Source organism: Adiantum capillus-veneris, chromosome 3, assembly GCF_014529385.1.
Source record: "Adiantum capillus-veneris isolate H3 chromosome 3, ASM1452938v2, whole genome shotgun sequence".
NCBI lineage: Eukaryota > Viridiplantae > Streptophyta > Polypodiopsida > Polypodiales > Pteridaceae > Adiantum > Adiantum capillus-veneris.
In genome coordinates, this window is record NC_140933.1 from 19,413,323 (window position 1) to 19,438,741 (window position 25,419).

The 25,419-nt window shown below is 39.6% G+C and overlaps 2 protein-coding genes across 3 annotated transcripts in view; one reads left to right on the plus strand and one right to left on the minus strand.

The window, feature by feature from the left end:
* Positions 1-11,247: 11,247 nt before the first annotated feature.
* On the minus strand, positions 11,248-14,484 carry LOC147460564 (uncharacterized). The gene is made up of 8 exons (XM_086503340.1): positions 14,453-14,484; positions 13,102-13,601; positions 12,746-13,013; positions 12,463-12,670; positions 12,246-12,377; positions 11,932-12,152; positions 11,580-11,840; positions 11,248-11,506 (listed from the first exon to the last, which is right to left on the minus strand). The coding sequence occupies exons 1-8, from the start codon at positions 14,482-14,484 to the stop codon at positions 11,248-11,250; spliced, it is 1,881 nt and encodes a 626-aa protein (XP_086359466.1).
* A 7,010-nt stretch (positions 14,485-21,494) lies between these two features.
* The window catches only part of LOC147460565 (uncharacterized), a 78,463-nt gene continuing 74,538 nt past the window's right edge, over positions 21,495-25,419 (plus strand). The window contains exons 1-3 of one of the 2 annotated variants that reach the window (XM_086508026.1): positions 21,495-21,761; positions 22,402-23,374; positions 23,488-23,733. In XM_086508026.1, the coding sequence (XP_086364152.1) occupies positions 21,633-21,761; positions 22,402-23,374; positions 23,488-23,733 (1,348 nt within the window). In that variant the 5' untranslated portion in view covers positions 21,495-21,632. The remainder of the gene's footprint in view (positions 21,762-22,401; positions 23,375-23,487; positions 23,734-25,419) is intronic. The other variant, XM_086508029.1, reaches the window with a different exon arrangement.

Consider the following 25,419-nt stretch of genomic DNA (forward strand, 5'->3'; position numbering starts at 1 on the left):
AACAAAGATAGATCACGCAAAAGGTGGTTTGATAAAGAATGTCAAGATGCTCGAAAGTCCTTGATAAAGCTTGATGCAACTATGGACAAAGACAACTATCAAAGTCATTTGCATACATACAAGGCATTGATTCAAAAGAAGAGAAGAAGATGGGAAGTAAAGCAACAAGAATTTCAAGTCCAAGAAAAGGCACATGCATGTGGAAGATTTTGGAGAAACTTGAGAGGCAAGCGGGTTGAGAATTTTGGTAACTTGAGTCTAGTGGATATGTACACACATTGTAAGCAATTATATGAGAAAGAAAATACTGAAAAAATGCCATTTTATGGTTCACTCCCATGTATGCCGTCTTTTTTTACTATTGAGGATGTATGCGGTGGGCTTGAAAAGTTGGCCACTCGCAAAGCGGGAGATCTTCAAGGTATCAAGCCGGAGATGATCAAATGGACGGGAGATTTTACCCATGAGTGGATGTGTGATATGTTCAACCTTGCACTTCAACATGGTATGCCTTATGATTGGAGTACTAATTGGGTTAAGCCTTTGCATAAAGGAGGGGATGTAAAGAATGTAAGCAACTACCGGACTATAATGATTGGGTCTCTTATGGAAAAGTTATTTGGGTGCATAATGGAGATGAAATTGAGTGATTGGGCTGAAGAGAATGACAAGCGTGCAAAGGGACAAGCGGGTTTTCGTCGATGCCATAGCACCATTGATCATCTTGTCACTCTTCGTGTTCTCATGGAGGAAAGTCGGTTGAAAGGCAAGCGATTGTATTGTTGTTTTGTGGACTTTAAGAAAGCCTTTGATATGATTCCACGTAACAATTTGTGGAGAAGGATGGAAGAACTCCAAGTGCCAAGTGAGTTTATGCTTGCGGTTTCTCGAATCTATGAGAAGGTGATTTGTCGATTGCGCATGGGAAGAGAAATTTCAGAAATTTTTGTAAGCACTATTGGGGTTAAACAAGGATGTCCATTGTCACCAACTCTCTTTGGTCTATGCATCGATCAATTGGAACAAATGGTACTTGACTTTATGCAAGAAGAAGGCATTGAAGAGGTCTCTATTTGCAATGCGGTAATCATGCTTTTGTTGTATGCGGATGATGTAGTGCTTCTAGCACACACTTTAGAAGATGCACAAAAGCTTATGGTTGTCCTTGAGAACTTTTGCTTGCATAGTGAGCTGATTGTAAATGAATCCAAAACAAAGGTTATGCTTGTGAAAACCAACCATAAGGAGAAGCCATGCATTGTGTACAACAACGAGACACTTGAAGTTGTTGAGAGCTTTAAGTACCTTGGCCTTGAGGTTCCATCCAATCACAAGTGGCATGAATGTGCTATGCGTCGTTTGGAAGCGGGAAAGAGAGCATATTATGCATTTGAGAACATGTGTAATGCGGGAAACATCAAGTGTTGGGTTCTCAAGAAGTATCTTTTTGATGCATCGGTGACACCGGTTCTTCTTTATGGAGTTGAAGTGTGGGGTGGGAGCATCTCAAAGTCTACTTGGAAAGCGTTTGAGAATGTCCAAAAGCGTTTTCTTACAAACTTTCTCCAAGTTAAGACACAAACACCATATATGCTCCTACTTCTTGAGTCGGGATCTCTTCCAATTGAGGTTATGGGCATGGAAAGGGTTGTGGAGTACATGATAAAGATGCGTCAAAACCCCTCACATTGACTTCCTACAATTGCATGGGAAGCAAGCAAAAAAGTTCAAAAGACGCATAAAAGCAAGATCTTGAGCATGGGATGGATGCAAGACATAAAGAAGTGGTTTGGGATATGGGATGCATTACACTTGCTACATGATGCTTCAATTGACGCTCAAGTGAATGAAGCTTTTCTACAACGCCAATGTATTACGGCTTGGGAGAAATCCGGTGGGTCACGCTTCATACATTACACCACCTATATTGCCCCCAACTACAAAACCATGTTCTTCGCTGAGAGAGGAAACCGTACTCACACTTACATGCTTGAGCCTATTCCCTTGTCTGCGATACGCACTATCGCAGCAATTCGGCTTAGCTCCCATTTCCTTCGATGCGAGATAGGGCGTTGGGGCAATGGAGAAGAGTCAAATCGATTGTGCACATTATGCTCACTGCAAGTTCGAGAGTCTGAGTACCACACACTACTAGAGTGCTCAGCTTTTGATCACATCCGAACTTGCTTCTCTCACATTTTCAGCCATAACTTAGACCTACACAATTTCCTCTCCCAGCCAAAGTGTGGGCTCTCCATTGCGACTCTCATCACTACAATTTTGGAGCATCGAGAGTCACTCATCAGCCGTACACATACTACATCACATGTAACTTTGGTCCCATAGGTCATATTTGACCTCCGAGGACGATAATAAAATCTATCTATCTATCTCTCTCTCTCTCTCTCTCTCTCTCTCTCTCTCTCTCTCTCTCTCTCTCTCACACACACACACACACACACACACACACACACACATGTCACTTTCATATGTGGCTTATTGTTTTGAGAATGGATACTTGCTGATATTTAACCTACATGGATGTTAGGTATAAGTTAAAAAGGTTTTAAGTATGACATGATAATAACTGATAGATTTGTTGACACATGTAATATGTATCAAAGCTTACAAATCTGTTGTCTTGTTTATATGGATGCAGGTGAGGACTCTATCTTTACTTAGGATCTTTTTGGCTAAGTTGTTGTCCATCACTATCAAACCTGGCCTCTTTCACTTCAGAATAAGTTGTTCTTGACTATCTTATGCACAAAACACTAGAATAAAACCTCATTCCCACTATGATGTACAAAAATGAATCATACTGAGTTGTTTTTGTGCTAATCATTATCTTTTCTTTAAAGCCAGCAGTCTTTTGAACTGTTATGTTCTTTTGTGTTTAAGTATAATTCTAAAAACAGCAACACACACATCCTAAACACAAGATTCTCCAAGAAAACTGGGAAACTGGGACGCTGGCTTTGGAGATTTTTGTCTATAGGCTTTGATGGACCCACCGTCTATAATTCCTTATTAGGTTGATAGGTGTTAGGTGGTGTTTCCTTGTCTATAGATGGGATTCTTGCTCACAGCTATTGTATCTTTGACTCTGCTAGTTTTAGGTTATAAGTTAATCCAAAATTACTTACCCTTGTGTAGTTATTTCAACTCTTATGGTTTTAGGAACATTTTACCTATAAATAAACTACTCTTGGATGGACAGTTCGTTTGAGGACTATCCATAAAAACTAGTTAAACCATGGAAAACTTCTACGACTAACTATGAACGACATCCATACTATCTTCTACTGGCTAACAAACCCTTAAAATTCCAACTGGAGTATAATCATCTTTGTTAACATTGTCACTTCTAGATCCGATGAGACTCATGGATTTTCTGATATGATACAGCTTTTTGGCTTCAGACTTGACTATTCTATTCTCATCAACTTGATGAGGCAGTAGTCCCATACTCAATGGGCCTATTGCCAACTCATTAAGTATGGTGCTTGGGTTAGGGTAGACACCCACACACCCACACACACCCACACACACACATGTCACTTTTATCTATGGCTTACTATTCTGAGAATGGATACTTGCTGATATTTAGCAGTACATGGATGGTAGGTATAAGTTTAAGTAGGACATGGATAACAACTGATAGCTTTTTTGACACTTGTAATACGTATTCAAGGCTAACGTCTTGTCTATATGGATGCAGGTGAGGACTCTATCTTTACTTAGGATCTTTTTGGCTAAGATGTTGTCCATCACTGTCGAACCTGGCCTCTTTCACTTCAGAATAAGTTATTCTTGACTATCTTATGTACAAAACACTAGAAGGATACCTCATTCTCACTATGATGTGCAAAAATGAATCAAAGACTTAGTTGTTTTTGTGCTAATCATTGTCCTTTCTCTAAACCCAACAGTCTTTTGAATTGTTATGTTCTTTTGTGTATAAGTATAATTCTAAAACCAGCAACACATACACTTGGTCACTTCATCTACCTCTGATTGATACATCTAGATACACACACATTTACACTTGAACTACTGATGTAGATGATGACTTTATTGGCTGGTGAGGGTGACTACCTTAGGTCGCTACTTTGCACTTTCCTCAATAGGTAATTCTTGCTTATGATATGCATAATGGAGCTAATATAGTGTCTTCTGGGTGTTCACCATGATTCTAAACCTGTAATCTCCTCAATGAATGTAAGAATAGATAATTACCATAAGTTTTTACCTTGTATTGACCTCTATGGGGAAATATGTCTCTTGCTTTGACTTATTGGAGCCGATGTGATATTGTATTACTACTACTAGTCTTTTCCTAGCACTTCACCCTTTGGGGCCCATCTCTTGGTTGACAACTACCTTGTGGGATTGACCCTTCTCTCGGTGAGTTTTCACATTTAATACTTAGGAGCGTGGCCACTTTAATTTGGCCCAAACTTTTTACTCTTTGACTTGCAGGTACGTGACCTAGTTCTTTGAATCTACTATTGGATGTAGTGTGCTCCCCCCTTTGTCCTAGGTTACACCGCGTGGTTTTGTCCTCTTTTCCTCGATGAGTATGGATTTTACACCTTTCTCAGTGTACCCGATTGCCTTCATTTCCCTTTAATTAGCGAATGGGCTCAACCTCCTAGAGGTGCTTTTCTTCGATCATGCTCCATTGGCTATGGCTTGGTTTATTGATGATGCTACAAAGATTTTTCCTTCTCTTTTTGAAGGTAGGGTAGTGTTTAACTTCCCTTTTCCCTATTGTCTTATTGTGCTACTGCCTACTGTAGGCTTTGCATGATGCCTTCAATATGTCCTATCACTCTTGCTTACACTGAGCCGGTCCCCATTTATTGTCTTGTGCTTTCCAGCCTAATTTTTGCAGGACTATACGTACTTGGGTATTACAGGGTCTTACATTGGTAGTTCCACACCCATGATACCTCAATCATCTTTGACTTTTTCTTTGGGAGTGGAGGCCAGCTTTCATCAACTCTTGCTACTATTTAGGTGAGGTTACCTTACCCTCACTTAGACTTGGTTTTGGTATTTTTCCCTTTTGTCTGCCAAGAAAGAAAGGACGGTTGAAGTTCTACTACATGATGATAATGGAGGGCTTCACTCAATGATACTATCATGGATTGTAGGGAAGGGTCTTTCTTGCAGGTTTTTGTTTAAACTTTTAATTATAGTCTAAGTTCGATCATGGATACTTATTGCTCATTAATTTCTCCACTTTTTTTATCTGTTCCAAGAACTTTTTGTATAAGTTTGGGAAGCATTTAACTACAATTTGATGCTAAATCTAAGTTCCCTTTATGATGTCTTTATGACATACTAGCTGTAAAACTGGAGGTGGACTACCTACCTCAAATTTTTCCCTAAAACCTGCAGTTGACCAGCTTATTGATTGGGGCTCGAGGATTTCTTCTGGCTTTGAAATTTGGTTTTTAGCACTTTGGAAGGGATATATGGTTGGTTGGGTACTTTAACTGGCTGGTTTGATTGACCTAAGTGAATTTCTTTTCTTGATACTCCTGATAATGATGAAATGAGATAAGGGTGGATTCAAGATCATTACCTTGGAATAGAGGGTTACTTCTTAATTGTTTATTTGGATTGAGCTAGAAAGGGCTCTGCCATATTGTCTAAACACATTACTTCTATTGCTTTCTAGTTTTTAGCTTTGGGGATATACAGGTCATATATTTATACATCCAAATGGAAAATATTAAAATATGGGTAATGTACAATGAAATACTTGGTAAAATTCTTATGTGGAGACTTGGAGTATGCTAGGGCTTGGGTCTTGCCTTAGAACACTGATAACAAACTAAGGTTTTTTGAACCCTTTTGGGTGTTGGACTGTAGGCTGAATGGGCTTTTATTCTACGCACATTGCTTATTGCTTATTAGTTGGATCAAACCTTGTTTTTTCTTTGATTGGTTATAATAGTGGGTTACGCTTGTTTTGAATTATCTTAAGATTTGGACTCTAGTAGTTGTTGGGTTATGATATCTTATGATAAGATCTCTTTTAGGTCTGGTTATGATAGGCGACTTTCACTTATTATAGCTCGCTTATCTAATGGTTTGCTACAGTCTGCTTTGATCAAGAATAACTTCCGGGCTTTTTTTTTATACAAACCTGATGGTTCTTCTTACAAGGATATCATTTGGTTAATGATCTATCTCTGATAGTTTTGACATGTCTCAGTTTGGCTTACTTTAAAAGATCCTAATCTAAATGCAATTTTGGTGTTGCTTTTACATCCCCAATTTGATAGGGTTTCGATATCATTTGGATTTTGATACTTCTCTATTTGTATTTTCTTGCTGGATATCTGACAACAGATTGTTGTGCTTGCTAGCTATTGGTTGAATATGCATTGTCTTACTTTGAACCTTTTCTGGTCCTTACAATGTGATGTTTGTTTTTTTATCCTTCTTGAGGACTCCATACCTCCTTTTGGCTCTGGGCTGATGCTTCAGTTCATTCTATGAGTAGTGATGGGAATTTCTTTTAAGATACTTTGAGTAGTTCTAGTGGGTGGGTTGGTTCTTTCCATACTGTTTCAAACTGTATTTTCTTGGACATATGCTTGAAACATACATCAGGCATGCTACTACTAATCTTGGAATGTGTCTGGCCTTGGTATGATTTGCTCAGTTGGTAATTATCTCCTTTCTGATTACTAGGCCAAATGTATCTTAAGCTTCTAAAGATAGGGTTCTAGAATTTTGATACTACAACTTTTTGCCATATATTAAAATTTGGCTTCTTGATAACCTATATTGAGCTAGGTAGGCTCTACATGATGTGCTTTGGGATCTGGCTTTGATTGATGCTTCAATACTAACTCCTGTGTTGATGAAACATTTGGTTAATGTGGGTTTTCTAGTTGATTTTGTATTTGGCATTGAATTTTATTATGGTTAGCTAGATCTGTAGAATTTTTCTTTTTGTACTAGGGACATCAGGTTTGACAAGCTCATTTTAGGGACATTGATTTCTACTATGGTTAGCTGGATCTACGACACTTTTTTTTTTTTTGGATTAGGGATATCAGGTTCGACAAGCTTGTATGTCCTGGCAATTATTTTGGAATACTTTAGAACTAATGCTACCCTACACTTTGCTACAGGGCTGGCATGCTCTGCTTTGTGTGATTTAGGATCTAGCTTTGAATAATGCTTCAATACTAACCCCTATTTTGTCGAAACATTTGGGTAATATGGGATTTCTAGTACTGACCATTGAATTCTACTATGTTTAGTTGGTTTTGCAAAAAATTTCTTCCACTTGGACTAGGGACATCAAGTTTTGACAAACTTGTATTAGGGACATTGATTTCTACTATGATTAGCTGGATCTGCAATACTTTTACTTTTTCCCTTTGGATTAGGAATATCAAGTTCGACAAGCTTGTATGTCCTTGCAATTATTTTGGAATACTCCAGACCTAATGTTACCCTACACTTTGGAATTTTGTATTCAAGTTGTGGATAGCTTAAAGATGATTACAAAGGTTTGAACTTCCCTAATAAAGAAAAAGGGTACTGTAAAGCAATGTTTCCAAAATCATGTGTGTACTACTTTCATATACGGTTTTGGCTTGGACACTACAACTTTGAAAGAAGTGGGAATTACTTAAGTTTTGCTCATACTTTTAAATACTATTTAGGACAATAGCTAGTCTAATAATTTTGAAGTTTGACATGGATAACAACTGATAGGTTTTGAAGCCTACCATACATAGCCAAGTTTAATAGAACTGTTGACTTGTCTATATGAATGCAGATGATAATTCTATCTTGACTTAAATAGGTTTAGTGTGCTGCAGTCCCGACTCTGAAGATCACTGATGATTCAACCGGGATGACCACAATAGCTCTACTACTTTTGTATAAAATCATTAGAATGATGCCTCATTCTTAGTATGTTGTACATAAATGAAACAAAGACTGAGTCATTTCTGTACAAATCTTTGTCCAATTATCTAAAGCAGTTGTCTTTTGAACGTTATGTCCTTTTGTGTATATGTATCTAGTTAATACAATAACACACATACACACACAATTGATGTATTGAATAAAGCTAGCACATATTTGGGACCTATACAATTGACAAGATGATCATGCATGAAGAAACAACCATAGGGGACACAAAACCCACACAAACAACCCTCAAATATGTACACATTATTACTTGATGAGGAATCGCAACATGAGAGAAAGATGACTACCAAATAATGGGGTAATGGTTAGAAGATGGCCACTTTTTTCCACATAGAAAAGAAAACAGAAAAATAATCAAGCTCATTAACAGTGGACTCTAGGTGTACGCGTAGTTCTAAAAGAATGCTACTAGGCTCCGACAAATTGGAAATTTGTGTAATGGAAATGGTATTTGAGAAAGTGTTTAATGGTTATTTGATATATTCTAGTGATTATTTCAATGCGAATTGATTTGTTTAATTATGATCACATGGTATTGATGTTGTGCTAGTAGGTCAATGAGTGGCTAAGTGCATGATATGTTGGCAAGGACTTCAAGTCTAGATGGTATATACTGGCAATATGTCTATTGTAAATAGAGCCATAGGTCGACTACTAATTGTGCCCAAAGCGGAGATTTGCTAAGGTATGCACAATTGTTTTTCTATTGTGCATATATCCACATTTCTTATAGGGACACCACATTTACATCTATAGCATTTGAGACTTGAGGAGTATGAGTGATTGGAGGGGAATTTTGACAAGATGCCTATGATAGGCATGCAGATATACTACCACACGATTGCTCTTGCTCCGAGCTCCTTTTGCCCTAATCATACATAATAGATGAAGTAGTCACAACTTGCACGTAAAAGACATGCAACGATGACACAAAGGCATCCATATGAACCTTCCCATTAGAGATTTAAATAAATAGCTCATTCTAGACAATCAAAAGCTTCACTTTTGGTCAACTTTCATCATACACTAAGCACATAATAGGAAGTAACATTATAGGAAAAAGTACACTCTTCCTTACCCCAATTGTTAAAAAATTGGTAGATGACAAACCTTATAATGTAGTATTGAAGTTACTTTTGCAAAGGCTAGCTTATCAAAGAGTTTAATTTAGTTAGTTTTTTTTTTTTAATAGCAACACTCCCACTCCCACTCACGTGATACAAAGCACGTCCATGAGCACTATCAGGGTCACCTTGTAGGCTAGCCAAGGATAATGGTTGGAGAAGTATATCCTCTTTAGCTAAACTTCTTATCAGAAGCTAAGATGAGCTTTTGTATGGGCACCATGTGACCTTTTGTTGCTAAACTTCTTATCAGAAGTGTTGGCATTCTAAAACAACAAAAGGTCACATGGTGCCCATACAGGGACCCTTTCGCAAACTTGAACAAGAAAAATTCAGCAGGAATTTGCAAGCGTGTCTTGTTTCACATCTAAGGTATGTTTTCACATCCAATGAAAATGTACATTACAATGGATGAAGTTCAAAGCCATATGTGCAACTATTACAAGAGAATGTTTACTCACCAAATGGATTGACACCCAAAAGGGGAATGGGTGAGCGTGTGCTTTACAACCACTTGCCTAGTAAAAAATAGATAAGTGTGAATGTCGTTTACTTCTAGGAAATCCATGATGCCCATCGGCTAGAATGACAACTTTTGGCTGCCCCTACTTAAGGACAACGAAATTGCGTAGAGATTTGTAAGAGCTATGGTGAGAGATTTTGAGCTCAGAATGGTGCAACAGGTGTGTGTAAGAGAGAGGTTTCGAGTAAACTAGGCACTGTCAATTCTGATGCAGCATGCAATTTTTTTGCCGAGATTGCGTATATCCCAAGGCCGAAAGTAACCTTCAAGTGCCGATGGCCGTGGGTGGGTTTTGAACCCTGAATCCCACCAATCGAATAATTCCACATCACATTCTCTAAACCATGTACCCATCGTGCCTTGTTCATCTAGTAGTGGACGGTTTGTTCTACTTCTCAACACTGGGCCTTTTACCCAGTTCCAATCCTACGTGAGCTATGGTGAGAGATTTTGAGCTCGGAATGGTGCAAAAGGTGTGCTATCCCGAGACAAAAAGTAACCTTCAAGTATTACGGCCATACATGAGCCGACGACCGTGGGTGGGTTTTTGAACCCTAAATCCCACCAATCGAATAATTCCACATGTGATTCTCTAAACCATGTACCCAACGTGCCTTCTACATCTAGCAGGGGATGGTGTGTTCTACTTCTCAGCACTGCCCCAATATATTTTGGAGCTTTTACCTACCCATTTCCAAACGAGTCTTACCATACCCCGAGTGACATTTTCCGAGCGAACATAGATCCGAGCAAACAAATTAAGAAAGTGAATCATAATACATGAAAATGAACTCAACAAGTTTTCTTTGTAAAATGAAAAAAAAAATCAAAGTAACCATGGTCCATTGGACACCTCACATGAGGATTTCAAAATATTCACTTTCAAAATCATACAAGGAATGACATGTCCATTTGTCAATACTTAAACTCTAGATCATAAGCACTCGATAATAATTCTAGACTCTATGAAGAGTCGCATCCGTCATTAATGAAAACATTACGTTTATGACGTGTTTCACAGATATGAAAGTCATATCGCAATTGCTTCGCCATCCTTTGAGCCGCTGCCTCTACATAGATCGGCAATACACTTCCACAAACAAGCAAAAGTGAATGTAGTCAATATGCATGCACTCAAAATTCAATCTATGGATCTCATTAATAACATTAAACGTAATTCTTTTGCAAGATACATAAATGCCAAAAAGTGAAACATAACATAAAGACCCAAAACACATAGCAAACAAAATAGGGAAGTGAATCATAATACAAGAAAATGAACTCAACAAGCTACATTTTCACAAACACTATCTTATTTGTTAATAACTAAACCCTACATCACAAACACTTGTCAATAATTCTCTAAATTCTTGAAGGAGTCGCATTCGTCTCATCAATTCACAATGTTATGTATTATCCATAATACAAATTATGTTGTCAAATCATTAATACAAGAGCCTTTCATAAAAAAAATTGGACAAAGCTTCCTTTGTAAAATGAAGAAAATTTAAAACTAACCATGGTCCAATGGACACCTCACATGAGGATTTCAAAATATTCACTTTCAAAATCATAGAAGGAATGATATGTCCATTTGTCAATACTTAAACTCTATATCATAAGCACTCGCTAATAATTAGCAGGTGGTGGTTGTCTCGCCTCTGTTGCTGCATCCCTAAGCATGGTTTCTCCAAGCTCTTTCTCTCTCTCAAGGATGTGACCCTGCACCATATCTAACCACCATGGACATGTATCTTTCTCCCATGTTGTCAAAGTGGGCATGCTAGGGGGGTACATATATGTGTCCTTTGACGCAGTCTGTGCCCACTGTCTCACCACAAATGGGAGAGTTGGCAAGATCCCTTTTGAAACCAAAAGTGACAAAAACCTAACAAGAAACAAAAACATTGAACACATGACTCGATAGTGACATACAAAGCAAGATCAAAATTGTTACAAACCTGTAAGCCAATCGTTGAGCTGCCATTCGAAAAGTATCAACTTTCTTGAGTGCTTGTTTCTCTACATCTTTGCTTTTGGCCTCCAAAGAAACCTCCAAAGGATAGAGAAAAGGCCTAGCTTCAAACTTAATTTCATCAAAGTAGAACCCCAATGTGCATTCATGTGGCAATGGTGCCCCTCCTGGCACATTTGAATTGTCCAAAACAAGTTGTGTTGCTCTCTCATAGACACGAGCAAGGTAGCCCTCTCTACGCAGCCAACTACAAATTTAAAAAAAGCAAAACACCACAACAAATATTATTTCTTAGACAAAGCAAGCCAAACATTAAATAACTAGTAAATCATACTCACTGTCGAAACAAATTATCTCCCTTCTTCAAACCAAAAGCAGTCCTTGTGATCCTATCAGACTCAAGTAATGAAACCCATTGGATTCTATTCTGCATAGGGGCATCATGGAGTGCAATCAAGTTTAGCTTCTCCAAAGTTGCCCAGCTGTCATGTCCCCATTTGAGTGACATAATCTTTGCCAACCAGTCTGTCCCAAGATTGGGATCCAAAATATTAAAGAGCTACCACACAATACAAAGAGCATGAAGTTTTACTTCACATCCATAACAACAATCAACACAATGACTATTGCTTGATTATTTGGTGAAGTGTACCTTTCCAATGCATTCTTGATATTTATGTATTATCTCACGATGAATGCTCTTCTCCTCCTTCTTCACATCCTCTACAGGCATTCCTTGCTTGAGTTGAGTCAATCTAGACTCTTTCTCTTTAGTTATTTGAATCTGAAAAAAAAAAAACCAATTTGTCTAAGAGTTATTCAAATGACTTAAAAGTAATTTGCAAGCAAAAAAAAAAAAAAAAACTCACATCATAAACTAGCATGCCAAGGTAGCGTCGTGTGAGTGGATACCAAGGTTCTGCACCTTTAGCATACTTTCTTCGCACATATGCAATTAGTTTCTGATCTTTGTCGGGGAGAGTTTTTAGGTAGCTTTCATGTTCAGCTGCACATATGTGATTGGTGTTCACAATCTCATCCCGTATGTGAGTGGCCACCAAAGCATGCATGTTCATACTGCAAAAACCCATATTGATTTGTTTCCATAATAAAGTATTCAACAACAAGATATATGCTTTAGTAGATACTCACACATTCATTCGTTGCAAGCTACTTAGCAATGCAATATCAGAAACCTTGGTGGGATCTATGATAGTACAAAGGACCCTACAATGTCTCTCCTTTGAGGTGGAAAACTTCTCTTTGATAGCTTCAGTCCATGCAAGCGTGCGATGGTTGCCCTCCCAAACATAAAACATGTGGTCTGACAGATCTGCAAACCTTGGTTGACTTTTGAGCTCCAACTCATACTCCTCATTGATTTCTATCCAAAGAGGATCCCACTTTTCCTTGATGTCATCTTCAAAACAAGAAACCCAAATTAGTGAATTCAAAAAGAATTTTTAAAATAGAAATTCACTTAACAAATTTAAAAAGCTTCAGCTTACCTGTAGCAATGGTTTTCTCTCTCTTAAATGTCCAAAGTGAAACAATGAAAGCTCCCTTTTCTTGCATATATCCGTCCCTTGCAAAAGCCGTTTTTAATCCACCTAAATCATCTCTTAAACCTCCGACTCTAGCATATGGAATCAACCTACACAATGGTATAGGAGGACAGTCGAAGCAGCTGAACATACGTGTGGTCTGAAGTACATCGGCACCTCTATGCATAAAAATATTTTGCTCCTCATCAATCTCTGCAGCTGCAGTTACCTCATCTCGCATTTCCCAAGGGATAATTTGAAGTTCGTTTTCTTCAGGAGCCAATGTGTCATCAATTTCGTGCATAGACCCTTGGTCAACATCCACAGAGTGAATCTCTTCCTCTTCAATGCCATGACGCTCTGACATTTCTGTTACTAACACTGATGACACCTGTTCACTACTTTCAAGTGGTTGTGTAGACTTTTCATTACGTAGACTTTTCTTTAATCTTCCACGAGATGGACTACAAATAAAATACACAATCAACATCTGAAAAAATTTGTACATTGCCTCTAAACATGAACTTTAACATGCATGTCTATAAGCTCTAAACATGAACGTTAACAATGAAAACATTGCCTTTAAACATGAACGTTAACATGCATGTCTATAAGTAATGTTTCAAACATAATTTAATCTTTACATAGTCAAAAAATAAAGATTGAAGACAAAAAATAAATACTATCTCCAACCAAAAATTGCTTGTAAAGATGCACGATAACATGTAACATATATGACTAGAACCTGTTTTGTGCATAAAAACAAATTCTAGAAACATTGGTTTAAACATGCACGTTGACATGCAGGTCTTTAAGTTGACGTTCAATAAAATACACAATCAATCTTTGAAAATATTTGGATAGCACCTCCTTTGAATGTGGAACAAAATTTCAAAAAATATAATAATCCAATGGACACCTCACATGAGGGTTTCTTAATTTTGAATATAAAAAACAAAAATAATCTCTTTTGAAACATTAATCACTTTTCTCTAAACATGCATGTTAACATGCAGGTTTTTAGACACTAATTGATATTTTAATTAATCTGAAATTTAGCAAGCTTGGATGATTTGAAAGCTTTTTTTCATATGTAAACATCGTCTCTAGGCATTCACGTTAACATGCAGGTCTTTAGACACTAAATAAAATTTAGCAAGCTACAAACATTCTCGTCAACGGGTAGTTCTAGAAGCAACTTGCTTTTGTAAAAATATATACATTATTTTTTATACAATTTGCTTTTAGGCATGCACATCGACGGGCACCTCTACATGTATAATAATGACATCAAAAAAATGGTGAGAAAATGTACCTAACAGGAGGGCGTCCGTTACGTCTCGCCATTGCTCCTCTTCGATTTTTTGGTGATGTTGGCATGTAGATGCAAGCTTTGCGTCGATACTCGGATGACAGATGCTCAGACTTCGTAGGTGCTTTCTCTCCTGCATGTGCAACTCAGACTCATAACCATATTTTGAAAGCCTTAAGAGACCGCACACTCACGGTGAGGCAGAAATAATCTCTCTCTCTCTCTCTCTCTCTCTCTCTCTCTCTCTCTCTCTAAACTGCAGACAAAAATAATCTTTAAAATCTTCAAAGGATTAGACAACCAAAGCCAGCACAAGGGATCGCACTTGACAAAACAAGTGCAAATTCACGCATTTGAATGCACATACAGCCTTGGATTAGGATGAACTCTTTGATGCGACAGAGAGGCAAGATGAACTCTTCTTAGCAAGATGGACTCTCACTGCTCCTTCAATCGTGATGCTCCCATACTTATGTACATTCCGATACTCAGCAACCTCATTGCCTTTTCAATGAAAATTTACGCCTCTTCCTTGCCTTCATCTTCCTTTGACAAATTGAAAAGCTTTCTGATCTTGCTGTTTGAGTCCCTCGTCCTCGGTTTGTTGATGTCTCCTTGGTTCAAAACATATACACTCACAGACTTTCATTCCTACTTTTGTCAAATCCACTTTGTGTGTCCAACACACAAAGTGGAGAGCACCTGTACCAAACATAATGCAAGTGCCACATAGCATATTTCTCATATTATAAATCTTGGCTTTTCATTCTCTACAAATTCAACCTAGCAGAGCAACCCGATATGAGCAAATATCTCAAGGACGACAACCCTGCCAGAGCAGTAGCCAAAATTTGCTGGCAATTCCAGAGGCTCAGCTCCTCTAATGGCTCAGAGCAACCCGATATGAACAAATCTGTCAAGGGCGAAAACCCTGGCAGAGCAGTAGCCCAGAGGCTCAGCTCCTCTAAGGAGACTGGGAATGGACCTGAATAATCAAGTGCTAGTCTGTTGCAAAGAGACAGCTTGTGTAAGTCAGGAAGCGCATGCAAGCCGGGAATTCTCACCTGCACCCAATCATCATCCCAATCAAGAACAACATCATGAGCTCCCACCAAAGTACCACAACCTAGCAGCTAGATTAGTTCGTTTTGTGATGTCAATAACGTCATGTGAGTAATCCTATTCACGTCAACGCTCCAACCATTGCAGCTCCCTTATTTTCCTCCTTATCTCTCTCTCTCTCTCTCTCTCTCTCTCTCTCTCTCTCTCTCTCTCTCTCTCTCTCTCTCTCTCTCTCTCTCTCTCTCTCTCTCTCTCTCTCTCTCTCTCTCTCTCTCTCTCTCTCTCTCTCTCTCTCTCTCTCTCTCTCTCTCTCTCTCTCACACACACACACACACACACACACACAGTACATACAAAGGCTCGCTTTCCACTTGAAGCCGCTGACGCGATTTGCTGAGTCCTGACGCTGACGCGATTTGCCGAGAACTGCGCTGCCGAGACCTACCGACTTGAGCCTGCGTACTCTGCTCCCAAAGACCTGAGTACTCTGCTCCCTTAACGTGCGCTCACTGCTCTGCTTCTCTTTAGTTTTTTGAAAAGAACCTGAGTACCACAGTGTTTATCAAAAACTATTGTAGGAACCTGAGTACCACAGTGTTTACCAAAAACTTTTGTTGGAGAAAAGGAGAGCTTTGAAAATCTACCAAGTTTTAGAGAATTTTAGCCGGTTTTCTGTGAACAGTGCTGAGTAATCTGCTCCCAAAGACCGCTCACTGCTCATTAAAAGCTTTGGTTTTTTGAGAATTGATCCGATTGGGACCTGCACCACTTTGCGTCCAAAGACCTGCTCCCAAAGACTGCACGTTAACGTGCGCTTTGCTTAGAGAGTTGTTGTGACACCCGCTCGCAAAGTGTGTGCGCTCTGCTGCAGATTTGAGACCTGCTTCCAGAACTGCATGTTAATGTGCGCTCACATCAAACTCTCCCAGGAAAGCCAGAGATCTTGAATGGGGTAAGACATTTGTTAGAATAAACCAGAAGAGTGGATTAGTGATTTTGAGTTGGTGGAGTAGTTATTTGTCTTGAACGACATTTGTTGGTGCATTCATGATTTTAATTTTTAATAATTTTCAATCATTAAATGTTCACGCTGTTGATTTTTAAAAAGTTTATATTAAATCTAATTGTATATATATATTTTAAAATATTTTGAAAAGAAAATCGTCACTAATGTGTCTTGAATTGTGGGCAGGATATGGAATAATCATTTGCAACGTGCGATTCTGCATTTATGGCAGAAGGATATGGAATAATTATTTGCATGAGAATCATGAAACGAGAATCATGAAACGCTTTTGTTGCAAAAAAATTTAAAGTTTATATTAAATCATTTTTATTTATTTTTGTAAACATTAAAAAACATATTTAGATTTGTTAAAAAGGGAATCGTCATATTTGAAAGCTATTGTGTCATTCTAGTGGATTGCAGCTACAATGGGTCGTCAGATTACTATCTACGGTCCAGTTCGTGGTCAGAAACTTTTGTTACTTCTTGAAAACAGATTCCATGAATTACCTTTACAGTCAGTGAGAGAAGGTTTTGGCTTGTTTACCAGTTCGTTTACTCTGCACCCATTAACATTGAATGGGGAATGTGTAAAAATGGAATCCTCGAGGTCAGGTTCTGGTGAAGAGGTCTTTTTACTGGATCATGAAGTGTGCCAGTTTTTTAAAGTTCGAATAACAAACACTCATGAACATCAAGGGTTCCCGGGAAGTGAAGCTTCTCCAATAGTTCTGGATATTGGTTCAAGTGATGTCACAAAGAATCAGACCAGTGTCATGGATATAATTCGATCAATGCCCAATAAAAACAATCTTCATTCTGCTTTGAAGAAGACTAATGAAATTGTTCAATGTAAGGAGATTCCTGCTCAATACGATGGATATGTTGCATTTGAATTGCCACCAACAAGCAACGACAATACAATGGTTGGCATGGAGCAGCGTCATGATTGTCATTTGTGGACAGAATATGTCACTTGTAGCAGTGATTGCTTTCCTGGTGCCATTCGCTTCAGTAGGTGTTCAGGTCATCTCCGTTGTGTCAATGATGCATGTCCTTTCTATTTGCGAGCAAGAGTTCATAATGAATCACAATGGCGTGGTCGTCTCTCTAAAGTTATTTCCATTGCAATATTGACACCTGAGCTGGGGACAGTGGTTTGTGTCCATTGCAATCAAATGCCTTTTTGTGTTGCAACATGTCCTGCTGTTATTTATTAATGTTTGCCAACAGATAAGCAAAGAGTTACTCGATGTGATATTCATATGGGAGAGCATAAGCACCCTTGTGTTCAGGGAAAGAATAGGTCTGCTGAGCAAATGATAGATTCGCTTCTGCAAACTAAAGCAAACCAAGATCCTTTCACAACTGCCAAGCAATTAGAACGTGTTGCTACCCAAGACATGATAATAGATAAGCTAGTGATGGAAACTGCTGGCAAAAATGACACTATTGAAGATGGAGAGTTTTCAGAATTTCTTGATACCATTACTCCTCTATCTAACAAGTGAAGAATAGAGAGGAGCTTAGAGATTGCCAAGAGGTCAAAGCATTTCAGTGCAAAAGGTTTGGAAGCTGTCCTAGACCTCAAGAGTAGGTGTAGGTATCATTTCATTCATAGTGTACTTTTTCCTGGACAGCTTGGAGGTTCAGAGCAGCCACATGTGTTCAAAATGTCGATCATAGGTCCAGGGAGTGGAGTTGACTTGGTGAATAAGATGCGTCCAAGAGGAACTTTAGAGAAAATGTGGGTTCACTTTGATCATGTGCACCGTGTTCAAGGGTAGCCAACAATGTCTGCTCATGTCTACGACCCATTTGTGCGTGAATTAATGACAATTGCCACCTATCAATTCATTGTTGAAAATAAATTTTCTCAAATAGAGTTTTGGAAAATGTTAAATAAAGTGGTGCAAGATCAAGGGTATGAAAAGCCAGAATTCAGAGGGTTTATGGCAGATGAAGCAAATGCAAATTGGGTTGCTGTTCGGACTGTTTACTTTGGTGGAGCAAAAACAAAAATACCTTCCAAAGAACGATCATGTGGCTTTCATTGGGAGCAGTCCATGATTCGACATGCAGTGAAATGTATCCGTCCATCTTCACAAGAGGATCACAAAATCTTGTGCCGAAAATGGCGGAGTGCACCATCTGAGAATCAAGCAGACATTTGTAAAGAAGATCTACGCCAATTTTGGAAGGCAGGGCATGTTGTCGATGGAGAGATGGCTTGTTTAGAGACTTGGATGGCTTGGTGGGATGTAAGAGTACAACATTGGGGAGGGAGATTTGTAACACAGGATGAGTCTGGAATTTTTGTGCCCACAACAAACTTGTTTGAGGTTAAGCATGCAAGCATGTGTGCATCTATTGGTTACAAAGAGAAAATTAGCTTGTATGAGGCAGTTGGTGCAGACATGGCAATGGCAGTGCTACAAAGCGTCAAATACAATGCTTATCTAAAAGGTGTTAGGTCTGCTACTGGTCCTGGGATCGATGATTTCGCAAAGCGATTTTTGGGCCGATCACCAACAACGTCAGCTTCCAAATCCCTCATTGACTTGACACACTCTTCAATGTATGAGATGGGTTTTCAAAGCCCTGAAATGAATAGAGCTCCCTTACGAGAGAAGAGTGTTAAGAAGAAGCGACCAACATTTGTTGATGTAGATGAGCTGCTTGATGAAGACAGTCATAGACCAAAATTTGTGACAGTTACAGAGGCTGTTGTAGGGCCAGATGTACATCCAGAGACTAGCTATGGAGTTGGCAAAGATTGGCACGAGGTTAATGTTCCAAAGACACTTTGGGCTATAAGAAGAACTGAGACTGGTCGAAAGATGACTTGCTTTGGGATGGTTGATAATTAGAGTGTTAGATGTGCACGATACATCAATGAAGGGAATGACGATGTCACACGTGGAACTACTGCTCCATGCTTTTGGGGACGCAGAAAGTATCCTGCCTCTGGTTCAAATCCAGGTGGTTTAGTGGAAGGTTTTGTGTGATTTTGCAACTCCAATAGCATGCATACATGGTGGATACATGAAATGATTGTAGGGGCTCCAGGGCCAGCACCAGGTGTTTGGCATGTAGCACAGGGAACACAATTGTTGCTAGTTGAGGTGGAGCACTTGCAAGCAAATGGATTTGTCCTTCAATCGACAACAAAAGCTACCAATTTAGGTAGTGGTTTGCGATCAAGAAATAGTGTTCCCAGTGCCTTCCGTCCTAGGTATAGGGATGGGAAGATTGTTAAGTGGAGATCAAAGCTGACAAAAGATTTTCATACAAGGATTACTTCGGGGAGCACACTTGAAGCAAAATTGGTGAAAGAAGTGATTATTGTGTGCAATGAAACACATGTTTTCTATGTCAGTACAGAGGGGTCCAAGGCAAAGGGGATAACATACTCAGTGACAATCTCTGATTTTCCACGATGCACATGCGAGGACTTCCAAAAGAGAGAATAAAAAAAACAGACCTACGTGCCGTGCAAACACATGCACTATGTGTTTCTTCATATTCTTGGGTTAGACTCACATGCCCATGAGTTCATGCACTAGGCTACTTTATCCAAGGTAGAAATTTTTCAGGCTTTGGGGGGAACTAGGGCAGCTGTGCGTCCTTAGGATACTTACACAACATGATGTTCAAATTATATACTGCACACCGTTGCAGTAGTTTTTTGTGGGCATTTACGTTAACTATCAATCACCATCCTAGGAGTTTTTAGGTTGCAATTTTGAAATTTTTGGGAAATGTCGAATGTAAGGCTTCGAACACATAAACTTTCCATGCATTTAATATATTGTTGTCGTTTTTTGTTGGCATTTGGATTTACTACCAGCTTCTATCCTGGGAGCTGATAATTTTTGCATCTTTTGGCTTTGCCTTGTAAGGAATTGCGTGAGTTCAGTTCCTTAGTATGCTCTCGACTATATTTTGTTAAAAATTATAGGTCGTCAATAGCAATGTGTTTAAATGTCTACACAGTTTTTGCATTCAATACCAACAATCGTGGTAAGGGAGTTCATGGTTTTGAATATATTGGCTTTACCTTGTACGACAACACAGTTCTAAATCATATGGGTTTACCTCGTAAGAGGCACGGTAAACTATTAATTTATTTCCTTGGAAACTATTGGTCATCAATAAATATGTGTCTAAATGTTTTCAATGTCTTTGCTCGATTTAGTGCTCACTCAGATTTGCTCGTTGCAGTAGTTTTTTGTGGGCGTTTACATTAACTATCAACCACCATCTTAGGAGTTTTTAGGTTGCAATTTTGAATTTTTGGGATACGTCGAAAATATAAGGCTTCGAACACATAAACTTTCCATGTATTTAGTATATTGTGGTCGTTTTTTGTTGGCATTCGGATTTACTATCAGCTTCTATCCTAGGAGTTGACAATTTTTGCATCTTTTGGCTTTACCTTGTAAGGAATTGCGTGAGTTCAGTTACTTAGTATGCTCTCGACTATATTTTCTTAAAAATTATAGGTCATCAATAGCACTGTGTTTGAATGTCTACACTGTCTTTGCATTCACTACCAACAACTGTGGTAAGAGAGTTCATGGTTTTGAATATATTGGCTTTACCTTATACGACAACATAGTTCTAAATCATATGGGTTTACTTCATCATAGGCACGATAAACTACCAATTTATTTCCTTGAAAACTATTGGTCATCAACAAATATGTGTCTAAATATTTTCAATGTCTTTGCTTGATTTAGTGCTCACTCGGATTTGCTCGCTATATGAATCCTTTGGGTTTTCCTTGGAAACTATTGGTCATCAACAAATATGTGTCTAAATGTTTTCAATGTCTTTGTATTTGTTTGCTCGGTTTAATGCTCGCTCGGAGATTGGGATTCTTGGTTCCAAACCTTGGGAGGGGAGCGCATTTTTTAGGGAGCCAATGCCCTTTTGCACTTATAGCATGTCTATTCTCCGAATTATATGTGCAAACAATGAAAATAATTTACTTCGCACTAACGAAAGACAAGTAGTAAATCGGAATTTAGACAGGGAGAGTTGCTTCACTTCGATCGTCGTCCTCGCGCGTGCGATGCGGTTGCCGCTCTAGCAGCTGCTCACATCTCCTCCATGGCTGCCCCGGATCTCTTTGATGCCTACTTCAGGCGTGCAGACGTTGATCGCGATGGTCGCATTAGCGGACAGGAGGCTGTCTCTTTCTTCCAGGGAGCTAACCTCCACCGCGAGGTTTTGGCCAAGGTATCTACTATCTCAACTTACCAGGATCTGTTTCTGATCATAATGAATGGGTATCCTTAAGCCATTGGTTGAGAAAAATGGAGCTTGCTGATGCAAGCTTTGCACTCGAGTTATGCGCTCAAAAATGTTGCATGGGCTACATACAGTCCATGGCTGCATGCAATGTGATGGGAATGCGTGATACTCCCCCTCAATCACTGCGATCCTTGACATAACAACAACAATAAATTCCCAATTGGTCACACGATTGCCCATGCTTAAGAAACCTCACATTCCCATTATTTAGTAGCCGCAAGCTTTTGTGATAATGTGGATATTTGTAGCAGAGCATTACAGATTGTGTTAGCTGATCAGAGGTATGGTTTATGTGCTCTCTTTAGTTTTGCCTCATCCATGTCCATTTTAATTTCTTGATTGAATGGAGCCTATGTTGTATCACATCTGAGGATGACTACCATAATTCCATCACTTGCACTTCGCATTGTAGGTAAATTTTTGGACCTCTCTTTTGGCTTTCTAACTGCACAATATTGAGAAAGAAGTAGAAGAGAATGCAAATCTTCTTGCAAAATAAATGTCTTGCTGCTTGGGGTATTTGGAGTTCTCTTGCTTAGAGCTGAAGTTCTCTTCTACTTGGCAGGTTTGGCAATATGCAGACAAAGGGCAAACTGGTTTCCTTTCTAGACTGGAGTTTTATAATGCACTGAAGCTTGTGACAGTGGCGCAGAGTGGAAGGGAGCTCACCCCTGCTCTTGTAAGCAAAGCATTGAGTGAACCGGCTGCATCACAAATTCCTGCTCCACAGATCCAAATGTCATCAATTCCTACGGCAATGAATCCGCAGTTAGTTGGATCTGCAAGACCTGTCCAATCCTCAGTTGTTCCAGGACCAGTTGCTCCAGGACAGCAACAGTATACAGCTGGTCCTTTACCCCAAGGATTTCGACCCACCATGTCCACACAGCTACAGAGAACTTCAACACTGTCGACACCTGCTGCATCAGCAAACATTTCTTCAGATTGGCCAAGTAACAAGTCATCCTCTTGGCCGGGTCCCGGTGCTGTTAGCAACCCCCCTGGTATCCAGCTGTCACAGACAAAGGCAACTCTTCCCACACAAGATTTGTTCCAGGGTACTGCACCTGTAGTGAACGCTGTCACACCTCCTAAGACAACAGTGGAGCCAGATCTTTTTGGAGGGGATGTTTTTACAGCAGTGCCAACTAATCCACAGATTACTACAATTCATGGGCAGTCAAAGGGGTCTGCACAAACTCCACAGCTGAGTTTGACAGTGCCTAATCAGCCACCTCAGCCAAGGGGACCTCAAGTTTCTGGTCAACCGGATATAGCCTCGCTCGAAATTGTTCCTACTTCTTCAACACCAACTTCAGTAGCACCAAGGCAGCTCCAAGCAGTAGCAAGTTCAGCAGGTCGAGCAGAACGGGGATTCGCAGCTCCTTTGCCTGCAGGATCAAAGCCTTGGCCGAAGATGACCGATGCTGTTGTGCGTCGTTATACAAAAATATTTTTTGATGTGGACACAGATAAGGATGGTAAAATAAGTGGGGCTCAAGCCCGTGACCTTTTCCTAAGTTGGCGGCTTCCTCGAGGTATGGTAGTTAGCTTTTTTTTTGTTAGAAGAAACTTGAAAAGCTATTTGCTCAAGTTGTGTACAGTGCAAGGATTGTTACTTCAAGGGTCCCCTTGTACTTGCTATTTCCAGAGGTTTTGAAGCAGGTTTGGGATTTGTCCGATCAAGACCATGACAGTATGCTGTCTCTGAATGAATTTTGTGTCGCACTTTATTTGATGGAACGGCATAGGGAAGGCTGTGCTCTGCCTACAACCATTTCTCCTGCTTTTTATTTCGATGAAAGTGGACTTCAAGCTCTTCGATTGTCAGAAGCTCATGTTGCAGTTCCTCAGAACTCTGCAGGTCACAATGTGCCTGCTTGGCAGCACCATCCAGGTACCAGGCTATCATTTTTTTTTTTCATTTATGTAAAGAGTTATGGGCCTCTCTGAAGGGTGAAAGGGGGATTGCAAGGATATATTTTGGAATAGAAGCATAGGTATAGAAGCTGGGCTATTTAGGGAGATTCGAAGTATGCTTTTTCAGAAATGGAATGAAGTGAGCCTCCTATGTGCTGTCTTCTACAGGAAAATTAATTTTAGTGGTTGCACTTGCATGCTCATGGGTTCAGATGGTGCACTCACATTGACTGTACCTCCTTTGGCAATGGTCCATCGAGCAAGGAGGATAAAATGTAAACAGTTGATACAAAAAACTGAAAGCAAAGCGAAGCTGGATTTCCTCCATGGTCTATTGAATCTCTAAGTAATCTTGATGGATGTTTGAGGAAAGTTCTTTTCGAAGGAAAACAACTTGTTTTAGTACCATAAAAGAAAAAATATCGACAATAATGAGAGATAGATAGATAGATAGATTATCGTCCACGGAGGTCATATATGACCTATGGGACCAAAAACACAACATTACAACGATTCATTCTCAGTGTGGGTTGATACATATCAGTTAAGGACTGAGGGTCCATCAAGAGGGTAGGGTAGGAAAAAGGAGGAAGGAGAAAACAAACAAAAACCTAAGGGTCGGTTGGGGGGAGAGTTGGTTTGGGATTTCGGAATTCCTGGATGATCGCTTTGCCACCTTGATAGACTGCCCATTTGCCTTGCTTACGCGCTTCATGCACCTTCTTAAGCTCGCTCGCTTTACTCTTGAGTTGATTCATAGTCAACTCTTCTGCAATCCAAAGCTTGGTTTCTTTGAGAAGGCGGGATTGACATAGAAACTTCACCCGCTCCTCTTTGGTCTTGAAGGTAAGGACACAATGCTCGGGACGCACATGACGATGTGTATCATTGATCCAAGCAACATCCTCTGACTTGATGTTGACTGGCTCAATAATGTTGTTAAGTTTGATGATTGCCTCTTCAAGGGTGTCCTCAACAGTGCACCACTGCAAAGGGAGCCCACCGATGCGAACCTTGAGGGCATTATCTTCTTGAGATTTTTGTTCGGAGATTTCCTTTGTTACACACGTCTTTACTTGGGCGATGGTTGTTGAGTGAACTTGGCTAACCTTTGCCTCAACCTCCTTTACTTTGTCGGTGGTGCGGTCAGCCATAGACTTGAATTGTTCTTCTAATTTGCTCAAGCGAGATTTGAGTTCAAAGTTTTCCTCCAAGACTCTATCGAGAGAGAGAGAGAGAGAGAGAGAGAGAGAGAGAGAGAGAGAGAGAGAGAGAGAGAGAGATCCTTTTACCTCTATTAGAGGCCCCAGTCGGCCTATGAGACGAATCAAAATGTACATGCGTGTGTCCTCCATCTACAGGGAAAGGACAGAAGTACAAAGTAACAAAATGTGGTCTTGTGGTAATGGGAGGGGGTGATCCATGGGAGGTTGGGATACAAGTTACATGGTATAGTGGGGGGAGGGTGGGAGCTATATCTCTGGGGCACATGGGTGCACATCTATATGCTCAAAGAAGTACAATCCAAGGTGGAAAGGTACGAAGTGTATGGCATGATTAAGGTACGTACGGAATGTATTTCTGTACTGAACCACCTTTTAGGTACACAATAGGTACGTACCATTTGTAAAAAAACCCATATTATATTGAAATTAAGTTCACA

What these genes read in the sequence shown, in the direction of transcription:
- LOC147460564 (XM_086503340.1), bottom strand. Translation starts at nt 14,484, where the DNA reads ATGGCGAGACGTAACGGACGCCCTCCTGTTAG. An exon ending in AACGGACGCCCTCCTGTTAG is followed by an intron (nt 13,602 to 14,452) that starts GTACATTTTCTC and finishes TTTTATTTGTAG; the next exon opens with TCCATCTCGTGGAAGATTAA. An exon ending in AGCTTGCAACGAATGAATGT is followed by an intron (nt 12,671 to 12,745) that starts GTGAGTATCTAC and finishes GGGTTTTTGCAG; the next exon opens with TATGAACATGCATGCTTTGG.